Here is a 12,085-nt window from a genome sequence, read left to right on the forward strand (position 1 = left end):
AAGACTTTGGGGTCCAAAGCAGGAAGCTGAGCATGTGCTTTTTGGGATGAGAAGCAGACTTGAAAGAATTTTTATTTTTTAAACTTGGGGTGAGGACCTGTCTTTCATGTCAGTGCAGGGGAGAAATGTAACAAGTAGGGGATTATAGCACACAACACATGTGAGTATTGTTACAGTTTCACTAAGCCTAGAAAAAACAGTTTTTTTGAATTAAAACTAAGCAAACATTTTTAGGACTGAATAAAAAATGTGTTTTGATATAGTGGCTAGGGAGCAGGAAGAGGGAGGAGGAACCCAAGAAAAATTAAGTAGAATTAGAAAGAAAATGCACTCTGTATTAATTTTGCACTGATAAGTACTTAACATCTCTCAACATATTATAAGAGAACAGATCATTCCAGTTATACCAGTGGCTATTTTCTGAACAGTACATGGGTGTCCCCAAAAAAATACCTGCAGTTGTGGCTTACACACTTAAGTAAACCATGGTAACAGTGATGCAGGACTCGTTCATTTTTATGTTATTTTTGCAGCATAAAATTGCCTTAAAGATTGTGATAGCAGCCCTGGGCCTGTCTTCTGTAACAGAAGGTTTCTCAACTAACACAGGCTTTCTGCAAATGCTTCTGTCTCAGTCCTCTCCTTAGAGCAGGTAGAGCTGAAAACAATTTGAAGCAAAATTCACAGGTCCATACTGGATTGGATGTATGCATCTGTCCACAATCACTTTTATCTTTACAATTTTCAAAGCCCTGCTTAAAGAACCCAGCTGTTTCAATCCAGAGTGTCCAGTGCTCACCCCTACTGCAGGAGTATTGTGGAAACATCTAGAGGAAGAGGGGATGGGCTGAAGGAAGGGCCCTTGCACTAAACAAACACAATTTCTTGTCTTTACAGCTTGTAATATAAATAAGGAAGGTGGGCTAATGCTGGCTGAGGCAACAGCTGCGCAGGGAGCTAAAGGAAATGCCTTTAGATGGGACAGCAGGTCAGCAGGTATATATTGCTGTATTTAAGTGTTGTTACTTCCTTACACTAGAACCTTTAAGGGCTGCTTACCCATGTGTGAATTGCACAATCTTTAGGTAAGATTTAAGAAAATACCATTTTTTCTTGGTGGATCCATTCCAAATCTTCTGGTAGTTACTTCATTACTGCTGCTTTCTCTATGCAAAATTCAAGCCAATTTTTATGAAGTACTTACAGAACTGCTGTGAGTTTAAAATTGTACCTCCATGAATTTAGAAGCACCTTCTTTCTTTATTAACTCACTGATAATAATGGCCTTAAGGACACTGAGGCCAGCAAAGTCAGTCTGACATTTCCAAAGTTAAATAATTTCAGAGAAATGGCAAATTGAATAAAATGAAGCTTGAAATGTTCCCTGAAGCTACAGTTAAAAGGTAAGATTACAGGTAAATCTTGAAAAGTCATGGTTCATTCTCAATGTTATGCTTCAAATTATTTATATGATTGCCAAAATGCAGAATAGCTGTATGTGTGATTTAAAAAAAAATTGCCACATTCTCCATGACAAGTTTTTGCTGATGATTTTCCAAGTTTGAGAACTTTTATTTTTTTAGAAGTTATGAGGAAGATTTGAGCCTTGGCTTATAGCTTTATGGGAAAAAAATCTTCAACTATGGAAAAGAGAACACTTCACAACAGATGTGATCTAACCTACTTGGATAATTACCTCTGCTGAATAAGTAAATACAGGGTAATCTGAACTGGGGGACCACAGTATCTCCATACTTACCACACCATTTCACTTTCCAGTTGCGGTTAGCATCAACACCATGACAGTGAAACCTCATGTTCTTTGATCTTGTTTTTCTCCAAAATCGATCCTAGCATAAGTTACAAAATATTTAAATAGTAATATTACTCTATTTTGGCAAAAAATCTATTTGTACACATAACAAATCAAGCCTGGTAAACATATTCAGTATTCTGTTTTAAATGGAATAATTTATTTCCAAGGCACAAAGTGATGGACCAGATTTATGCAGAGTCACCTTTGAATAATGTAATAACTATTTGATCTTTCTTGTATGAATAATTTTTCAAATAATATTACTGCCATTACTTACATTTGTCCAGCTGAAATGATATCCATCCACATTAAATACAGGCATGATATAGAAATACAGCTGAGTTAGCATCTTTCTCATGTCAGGATCAGTCTGGTGTGTCTGAAGAGCCTAAAGCAAAAAAGCCAAAGAAAATAGTTTCCATAATAAAAATAATTTCCCAATTAAGTATTGTGGTGGACTATGACAGTCACGAGGCATTTGGCAGTACAGAGGTCTGCTCTCATGGCAGCACAGACATCCTTCTAGCTGTGTCTGAAGGGCTGACATCTTCCTGTAAATGTGATTCAGAAAGTGTGTGAACATGTGAAAAAGGTGTTCTAAAGACCTTATTCTCACTCCTTCTCAATTGCTTTCAATACTCAAGAAAATCCATCTCATACTACAGAGAAGAAAATGCATGCAAAGTTTTTTTTGAAGTAAGAGCTGAAAGCCAGTGGAATAGATACTTAGTTGAAGAAATGAATTTAGCTTCTGTAAGACAGTGCAGCCCTGTTGTTTCCACTAGGTGATTTGATAAGGTCTTGAAGCATTTAAGGCTCAGATTAACAACACAGCTTCTTTTTTTTTACATTCAAAGTAGCTTACTATATGCACAATTATCAATACAGGCATTTTATTCCCTTACAATTTAGACACCTCTCCACCTCTCTATTTTTGGAGAACCTTTAGTGTATAGGTTAGTAAAAGAAGTCCAGGTAGGGAAAGTTTTTTGTTTTTTATCCATTCTGCATCTTAGAAAAATGCAGCAAAACTAGAGGTTCCTCAGCAGTTCTATTTGCTAGTGCCAGAGATGCTCCTTTACCAGTTCCAGGGAGCTTATACTCCACATTCTCTTGCAAATACTGTCCCTTGACATAGCTGGGCATCAATCTGCATCCTTCAAAGTTTAAGTCCTGATTTTATAAGGTGAGAAATCCAGTGCTCCATGTGGCAGGTGGAAAGCATATCATACTGATGCTGGGTTCAGAGGGATGCCTGAGCTTGGCTCTTCTCCTCCTGCTGCTGTGATTACAGCCTTCTGCTCTGCAGTATTTCTGGCCCTTCAGATCTGAAGAGTAGCATGTGTTTGGGGAGCAAAGGGAAACATTTGCTCTGAAATAAACTAAGCTAAATGCTTTTCAATTGACAAATGCTTGGGAGCAGTGTGAAGTACAGGAATTCAATATTTCTGGGCTCCTGACGATGCAGCTGTTTGAATTACTGAAGCTGCCATGGGAGCTGATGGATGCTTTTTATATATCTGTAATATATCTGTAAGAAATAACCATACATTTGGACAAGTCTGGGGCTGAAATTTACTCATGGAGGAGTATGACATTTTTTTCTTTACTGAGGGGATTAGTGGGACTTCTAAATACTTCTCCTATGTGGTTCATTAACTGCCCCCCTGTTGAGCTGCACTTTCTCCTTCCCAGCTTCATCTCACCCTCCCAAAGTGCTCTGCACGTGCAAGTCCTTCAGCCTCACTGTCAGATCCAAAGCAGCACATGATCCTTGTGAAAAGCCAAGTCACCCAGTGCTACTCCAAACTGAGCTCCATTGCTCCAGCCAGGCAAGGGGAGGAGACAGTGAGAACCAGAAGGCAAGGCAAAGCACAAAATGAAATGGGACAGGGTGGTGTGGAGCATTGCACCTTAGGATGAGATCCTGAAAGAGATCTTGTTTGGAGGGGAGAAGAGAATGATAGTGTCCTTCTGAAGGGAATCTTGATGGACTGCCCAGGAGAAAGCCTTAGCCAATGAGGAGGTCATGGGTTCCCTGGTCCATTTGCCAGAAATTCCCCAAAAATTCATAGCTGGTCTTGCATTTAAATTTGATTTACTTGTATTAAAAAGCCATATCAAATCTTCAAATAGATTTGGATTAAAAAAATGGTGTTAAGGGAACTGCAAAAAAATTAGTTTTGTCAAAACACTGATTTCTCAAATCAATGGTTACTCAAAAACAATGACCATGAAAATAAGGACTGAGTGTTATTGCTATTTCACATGCAGGTGACACACATTGAAGTAAACAGGGCTACTGTGAGCATTAGGCTGGCCCTGCACTTAAATCTGGACAGGATTTGGAGCCTATGTGGAAAGTATGGATGTTAAACTGTTCTTACAGCTGGAAACAGAACCAACCCATGCTCCAAATTGTGAATTAAAGAAAATGAACATTTTTATCTTGCTTATTTCAGAAGTAGTAATAGGAAGAAGTAGTTTAGCTGAGGAGGAAACAAAGCACCACACACCACTTCCTTGATTTTTCACCGCTTTTCTATTTTTAGTCAGTATTAGCAAATTAAGCTCAGGTTGTGTAGCCATGGTGAGTATTTACATACCAGTGATGATGAAACTGGTATATGTGTTTGTATCTGTATTTTGTGTCCTGTCAATTACATTGGTAAGTATGCATTTTGTTACACTAGGCTATATGCTATGTTTTAAACTGCAATGCTGCAAGACAAAAATCTTTAAAACATTTTTAAAATCATCTCCTTAAAATAACTACAGATAATTAATTAATGTAAGGTAATACACTGCTTAAAATTGCATTCATGAATTTTGCATATTTTTCAGAACCTTTACAAATTTGCAAAAAGTGGCATAATTAAAATATTTGAATTAAGATTTTTTAATATACAATATGTTTTAAATCCTGTGAAGAATATATTTTCCTTGCTAGGTGAAAGCACCACCATTTAGAAGCCTAAACAAAATATAGGCAGCAAAATGCCAAGTTTTATAGTGACTTTATGTTATTTTAATGCCTGTTGTCATTGACAAAATACTAGAAGAGACTTTGGAAAGCATTATAGTCCCCAGTAATAATCCTCAAAATGGAAAGTCTTAATGTTGATTTAGAGCCAAATATGTCATTCAGTTCTGTTCTTTAAAGAATATATGGGGCTTTAAAATAACTTTGTCACCCTTTTAGATTAGTATTAAAAATATAGTGGATTTAGAGTGGCTTTCTTCTTTGAAAGCAAGCAGATAGTGTGAGATCATATTCACTCTTTCTGCTGAAAATACTTTGTTTTTTGTTCTGTTTTTATCTGGTATTTTTATTTGATCTTTGTAATCAGGCAGCACAGACAGTATAATCTTTGGCAAGGAGCCTTACAGTTACCAAGGTGTGTCCTTGCTGGAGCAAAGCCCACAGCTTGCTTTTTTGTGACGTGACTCTCGAGTCCTCCCAACTCCAATCATGGGAACCACCTCCCCCAGCCCCAGCCCCAGCTCTGGCCGTGCTGAAAGGTTTTCTCTCCGCTGTGACACGAGCAAGGCGAACAGGAACCATTAGTGAATTAACTGCATTGTAGTTTGCAGAGAGCTCTCAGAATATGGGTTGGTTCTGCTTCCCCACCATGCAATCAATAGCAGCTTTGCTGCTGAGTGTGCTGAGAGCCAGAGCAGCCCAATAAACGCTGAATCGTGTTATTAGTGAGCAACCAGATGATAGAGGAATGCTGCCAACACCGTGCAAGCAATCTGCCTGGGGGTGGGGAAAGCACCAGGGATTAATAGGATGGGGCTCCAGCATCTGGATCAGCTGAGTGATGGTTGCTGATAGAGCTACAGCAGCTTAGGCTGGCTGAGGATATGGTCCAGAGGAAATTTAATTTAGGGGACGATGTAAACAAAAGAGCTATCTTGTAAACTGCCAAGGCAATAAAGGCAAGAGTGCAAAATGGATTTAGGATGCAGTTAGGCTTTTTATAAAATCAGGGGATTGAGTGAGAAGGACAAAGCAAGGAGACAGGGTTGGGAGAAACTCTGAAATCCCAATTAAGCTTAATAAGGATTTGCTATCCCACAATTAATTATTATTAAATTTAAGGTAACAATCAGCTTTTGCTCTTTCTGATTTTGAATTAAACAATCATACTGAATTACACAGTTACTATTTTAGCCCAAAGAACTGACTCCATTTACTGCTCTGCCAGAAATTGCACAAAACTGCTTCTGGCAAAACAGGATTAACTCTTCCGTGCCATTATTAAGAAATCAGTTAAAACACCTTTTCTGACAGTAATACATAATATTTTACTTTTATCTGCACATGTTACACTTTAGAGGCTGACACTATGATCTGCAATTCTGGCCTTCATTGCCACTTTATCAGTTTGGCAAGTTAGTAATTAGCTCTGTCTTTGCTCTTGGAAACAGTGCAGCTTTTTATCTCTGTTTTCCCTTTTACTGCTAGTGTCCTGCTTTGGCATTCAAATCACAAGCAGAGTGGTAAGCCCGTTATTAATGCTAAGATACAGCTGAGTATTTAAAAACAAATGGCTTAAAACAAAAGGTCAAATTTTCAAGGCTGAAGCTTGAACTGTGTCTGATTTATCCCTTTTGTTTAATACAATGCAAAACCTTCCTTCCTCTTTGAGGGCATTTACCACAGGAGAAACCCAGAAACAACTGAGAAAGGGGAGTGTGCTGCAACTACTCCTTAAAACCCATAAAAAGAGTCTGACAAGAAGGATCTGCAGAATCCCAAAGACTTGGCTGTGTAGCTCCTTAAGGATGCAAATGGAAAAGATGCTGAAGCAGAGAAGAGGCAGAGAGATGATTGTGGGATTGACATGTTAGAGAAGCAAACAGCCATTCCAGGAATCTTGTGCAAGGCTGGGACCACTCAAGCAAGGGTAGGATCTTGTGGGAAAGAACATGCATAATTACACAGATCTTAGTAGAAACTGGAGAGACAACTTCTTGGTGCCACTCAGAGAGGTAATAAAAAAGGAAAAAATAAAAACCTCTTCGATGCCAAACAAGTCAAGGACTGCCTGTCTGGGGAAAAAAAGGCCTGAGTTATTCTGAAGCACTGTGAATGCTTTGAAAGGAGCAACACAGATTTCTTTACTAGCAATTGTATGACATTAGTGCCCACCAAGATATAGGCCTCTGAAAAATGTAATTATTGAATTTTGCATCCTAATTGAGTTGCTCCATGGTAGTACATATTGAGGGATGCTCAAGAGTACTCACTTGAATACATGCTTTAATTAAATTTTTGAGACACAATTAAATACTTAAGATAGAAACAATTGCTTGTAATTCCATTTCTGGAATAAATAGATTGTCCAACATGTGGAATTTTCTTTCACAGCCCTTTTTCATGCTCAGTAGTGTTTCTGCATATCAGCAGTTTTACTGAGGCCCTAATTACTCAGTACCATTACACAGGAGTGGACTGCTAAAATACAGAGCAGAATTTCTTCCTTAGGGCAACTAATGTGTTGGAACAACAATGTGAATTCTTTTCATATCTTGAAGAAGAACATACCCAACAGCCTAAAAGCCTTCAGGGGGTAGAATCTGAATGTCCTAGTGATGAATACTTAAATAAGAATTTTACAGGAGCAAGTGTCATTGAGGAATTTCTATAACAGGCACAACACAGCTGCAGTGTTACTTTTCTTTTATCAAGATCTACTTACATTATGAAAAATTAATAGCTGCAAGCAAAATTAAAGCACTTTTTACCATCTTAAGGTCATGGGTAGGCAGAAAGATGCAGCTGAGTAGCTAAAAGTGCACACAAAAAATAACACAGTACTTTCTTTTGGAAAACTGAAAACAATTTTGACTGCTTTTTTAATTTGTTATCACGAAGGTGTGACAGCAAAGGAAAGAACCTTCCCTAAACTGTCTTACTGTTGAATAAAACCTGGGAAATTTCACCATGGATCAAAAGAGACAGAGATACTTCACAGCATAAAAATGGTTTGCCACAGTTGCCTTTAAAACAATGCATCACATGCCTCGTTGTGGTGATACCACGGTACTGCACTCCATCTTTTTGGCATTGGCTTAGATTTTATCCATTTAAAAAAAAAAAAAAAAGGCATCATGAGTGAGGCCCCAGATCAAGAAATTCTTGTTGATAGTGTTCACTGCAACTTTAGTTTCCTTCCCCTCAGAATTGGTGCAGGTTTTCAGTAGCAAGCATGTGCTAGAGAGATGCAGATACTAAGAGAGAAGTGGAGTATAGGATGGCTGCCAAGAAAAGGAAACACATTCAGAACAGAAACAGCTGTGGAATGGAAGGGAGATGCTGAGTAGAAGCAGAAACTACTACACGTAGGTGTGAACACTGCACATGAACTTCAAAAGGCAGGAACAGCATTTGCAGGATGGAAAAAGATCATGAGGATAAAACAAATTCTGCATTGGTACCAGTGCCTCTTGCTGCTGAAAGGCTGATGAATGAAGTGCTGAGTGAAGAGGCTGGAAGAGGTGATCTCTCTGATGGAGAAAAAACAAACTGTTTCAGGCAGAAGCTCCTGGCAGAGAAGGATGAATTAGCTAAAGACAAGTAAGGCTGAGTGTTTCAAATATAGATATGGCAGGATGAAACAGATGGATTTTTTCCTTCAGATAATGAATATAGAGGGAGCACTCAGAAAAGTCCATTTTTTTTTTTTTTTTTCCTTCTGAAATTAGGCAGCTAAAAAGACAGCTGGGGAGGCTAGAATCTGGTAAACAATAAAAATTATGCTCCGATGATTGCATTGTGTTTACTGAAAGAGCTGCAGACATTCATGGGGAGATTGTCACAAGATGACTGGTCCTTCAAGGTGAAAAAAGCCCAGTTTTTGTGGTGCCACTACCACTGGCACCTGTGAAAGAGGCTGCAGGGAGGTAAACAGCCCTGGAAAGTTTCTGCCTTTCCTAAACCAAGGGTAAACTAAAAATCGATCAACTGGAAGAAAACCCAGATAGGAAATTCCACAGAGTAAGAAGATGCAATTATTTAAAGAGCAACAAATATTTCACATCAAGCCAACATCAGCTAAAGAGCTTTAGCTGAAGGGAAAGAACATCCAGCTAAAGGGCGAAAGGAAAAAGCTACAGGTATAATGTTTGTTTTGGCTTTGCATGCCTCTCATTCACTTTGGAATATTTAAACGTTTTTCAAAAGCTCTTCAGATTTTTGAGGACCATCAGTCAAAGATACTTTAGGAACAGTGGCACACCTGTACCCAGGAAAGGACTGGCACAAATGTCTGATTTATATGGAGAGGCAGTCAGGTCCTTGCTTTCTTTCCTCTATGGTTCAAAATTTCCATTTGGAGAACTCTAAAAAATGGAGATGGAAAGCCTATCACAGTGGGTGGAATGCATTTTCCCAAAGAATAACTAAATTTAGGTGTAATGAGCATCCTTTGAATTAATCTTAGTCTGAAACCCTGGGATGTGGGAACACAGCATTTCAGTTGTACCTCTTCAAAAGACTTCAGTTGGTTGACAAGTGATAGATCAAGTGTATAATCTTTAGGAAACATTATTGTGTTGCTTCACATAATTATCTTGCACACCCTCAAGATCAGACTATTTCTGAAGTGGGTGAAAAACCTGATATTTGAATTTGATAATTAGGCAGTATTTCAAGGCTCTGGTAGTTACAGATAACACAGGGAAAGAAATTTTCTAAGTCCTAAAGGACTGCTGGTTTTGATGGAGCTCAGCAAGACCCAGCAATGATCCAGAATGTGAAGCTCTTTTCCTGACAGTGTGGGCTGCAGCCCTGGAATGAATGACTGAGCGCTGCTCTGACTGTCGATGCAGGATACTGCAGATGTTTTGTCCATCAGGACATGGACTGTGGAATTTTGTAGAATAAGTGCTACACTGGCTTTCAGCAGATCTTAAAGTAAGAATACTTACAGCTTTATTGCCTTCTGAGCACATGGCCTGAGCAGTGCAGAAGAAGAGCCAAGCGTTTTTAACACTGTCTGTGTCTCCTGCTTGGCCCCACATCTGAGTGCTCTGCTGTCCTGACTGAGCTCTGGCTATGTCTGCTCCTTTAGCTGGCTGCACTCAAACACTTCATAAACATTCTTGAGGAAGAACCTGAGGTCTTGAATGCTGCAAAATTCCTGGTAAAGACTGCTCTCTGGGGCCTGGTCCACAAGCCTAATGGCTGGCTAATTGGCAGTATGCATCCCATATGCATCCCACGAGGTGACTCATAAATCAGTCTCAGACTGAGAATAGAGGGGGCAGATGTTGCCACTTTGCTTCTTAGGCAGTCTGTGTGTGTCTCTCTTGGCTCATTATTATGGAGTGAAAAGATGAGTTTCTAGCCTGGTTTTGGAATAAATCAATACCAATGTCAGCATGAAAAAAAAACCCAACAAACAATAAAACACCTCTGAGAACTGCCCTCAGCCTTTTTATTTCTTTTTCTGGGGCTACATGCTTGCTCCCTGGGAGCATGATGAAGTCCAAATGTATAATCCTGAATAATCTGGGAACTCAAATAATTGTGACCATTGTGGAGGATGGGAGAAGAAGGTGGTGAAGGTCACTGCATTTCACAAGTGGTGGACTATTTTCACCTTCATTTGGGGCCCTGATGAGGTCACTCCTTTAGGGAGATGCATTTGATCTTAACAGACATTACAGGTGACACTGGATTCTTAAAACATTTTGTCAAGAAGAACAATCAGTGCATACTTCTTGAAGATTTTTAATTACATTTCTTGAATTTTCTAATCTTGAAATAAAAATTACTGCATCAGAAATAAAGAATAACACAACTCAAAGTCACATCTCAACTATGCTGTTTTCTGAATATATTGCATGAAAGACATCTCAAGGTTATACATCATTGAAATGGATCAAATGGCAGCATTTATTAGAGGGAAGAAAGTCAAACCAGATGTAATGGGAATCCTCATCTGCTTTCACTAAAACTGAAACAGAATCTAGTTTTGATGTTAATTTGAATAGCAGCCTGTGAACCATATTTCAGACTTTTAATGAAATTGTAAAATCCTAAATTTGAGGTCGGGATAATTTGATAACTGAATTCTACTTCTCCTCTCTCAATGAATGGGAGTTAAATATTCTTACTTAACAAATGTACATATATAATTGTATTTTTGCAAAATGGCTACAGGTATTATGTCTTTGTTTCTGTGAGGGCTATTTAATTTTGGATAAATACATTTTATATTGGATTTTTTTTTCCTAAAGTCTACTGCTCTCTACAAAGTAGTTACACATTTTAGAGTATCTTTCAGTTCATAATATTTACTAAAACATATTAATGTATTAGATTCCATGTGCCTTTTTTAAAATTCTAGGCTAACAAACCTTTCATCTTCTTTTTTTTTTTTCCCTGAATCTCTTGCTGTGGACACAAGTTCTGGGTTCATTTATCTTTGCAGATTGCCTTCAAAGTAGCCCACATGTAGTTCTGTTTCCATTTACAGTTTGTCTTACTTCCATACTCTACCACAGGTCTTGTAATGTTTCCACTTTCAGAGCCCTTTTTCCATCACTTTCCAGCTGAGTAAGGCTTGAACTGGGTGAGATTCTACTGTAACCTCACTGCTATTTCTCTACGGTACAGGTGCAGACACTTCTCTGTGGCTCATTAGCAGGTACCTAAAATTCTGGTCCTGTGTGCAGGGTGTCCCCTTTCTTGACTTGAAATTTAATGACAATGAGGTGGGGTTTGCCAGAGGCCAGGAATACAGCTAATCCTGACACAACATCTGATTATCTTTAGCTGACAGACTACAGACTTTTAGGGGCGCCTTCCACAGAAACAAACAGTGATGTTGTTATTAACATCAGACCTATGGAACACAGAGCCAAGGCTAGAGCTCATTCTGAAGTAGATTATAAGGGAAAAAAAAAAAACCCAAAACAACACACAGAAAACTAAAACAAAACCCACAACTCCCCAAACCATAGTCTTTGCTATCCTTTTGTTTGTTTCAAAATGTGAGTAGGCTGCTTTTGTACTTTGAAATATATTATCACATAATATCCTGCTGCATTCTCTTTCTCTTTTAAATATGTAACTTCTCTATAACTTTCTCTAGTTAATATTTTCTTTTTTCTAATTATTTTAATTGCCCAAATACAGAACAAGTTCTGCACAGCAGGCAGCCTCTTGCCTTTTCCCATGCTCCAGCCTTACCTCCTCACTTCCCAAGCCTGATCTGCTTTACTCTGCTTTTTTGCATTTCTAAGTAGGTGGGA

The 12,085-nt window shown here is 38.6% G+C and overlaps 1 protein-coding gene across 1 annotated transcript in view; it reads right to left on the reverse strand.

Moving 5' to 3' along the window:
- The window catches only part of CPA6 (carboxypeptidase A6), a 44,298-nt gene that overhangs the window by 10,012 nt on the left and 22,201 nt on the right, over window positions 1-12,085 (reverse strand). Inside the window, exons 6-7 of the mRNA XM_018910406.3 lie at window positions 2,094-2,204; window positions 1,760-1,850 (exon numbers count right to left, since the gene is read on the reverse strand). Of these exons, the coding sequence (XP_018765951.1) occupies window positions 1,760-1,850; window positions 2,094-2,204 (202 nt within the window). The remainder of the gene's footprint in view (window positions 1-1,759; window positions 1,851-2,093; window positions 2,205-12,085) is intronic.

This window comes from Serinus canaria, chromosome 2 (genome assembly GCF_022539315.1).
Source record: "Serinus canaria isolate serCan28SL12 chromosome 2, serCan2020, whole genome shotgun sequence".
Lineage (NCBI taxonomy): Eukaryota > Metazoa > Chordata > Aves > Passeriformes > Fringillidae > Serinus > Serinus canaria.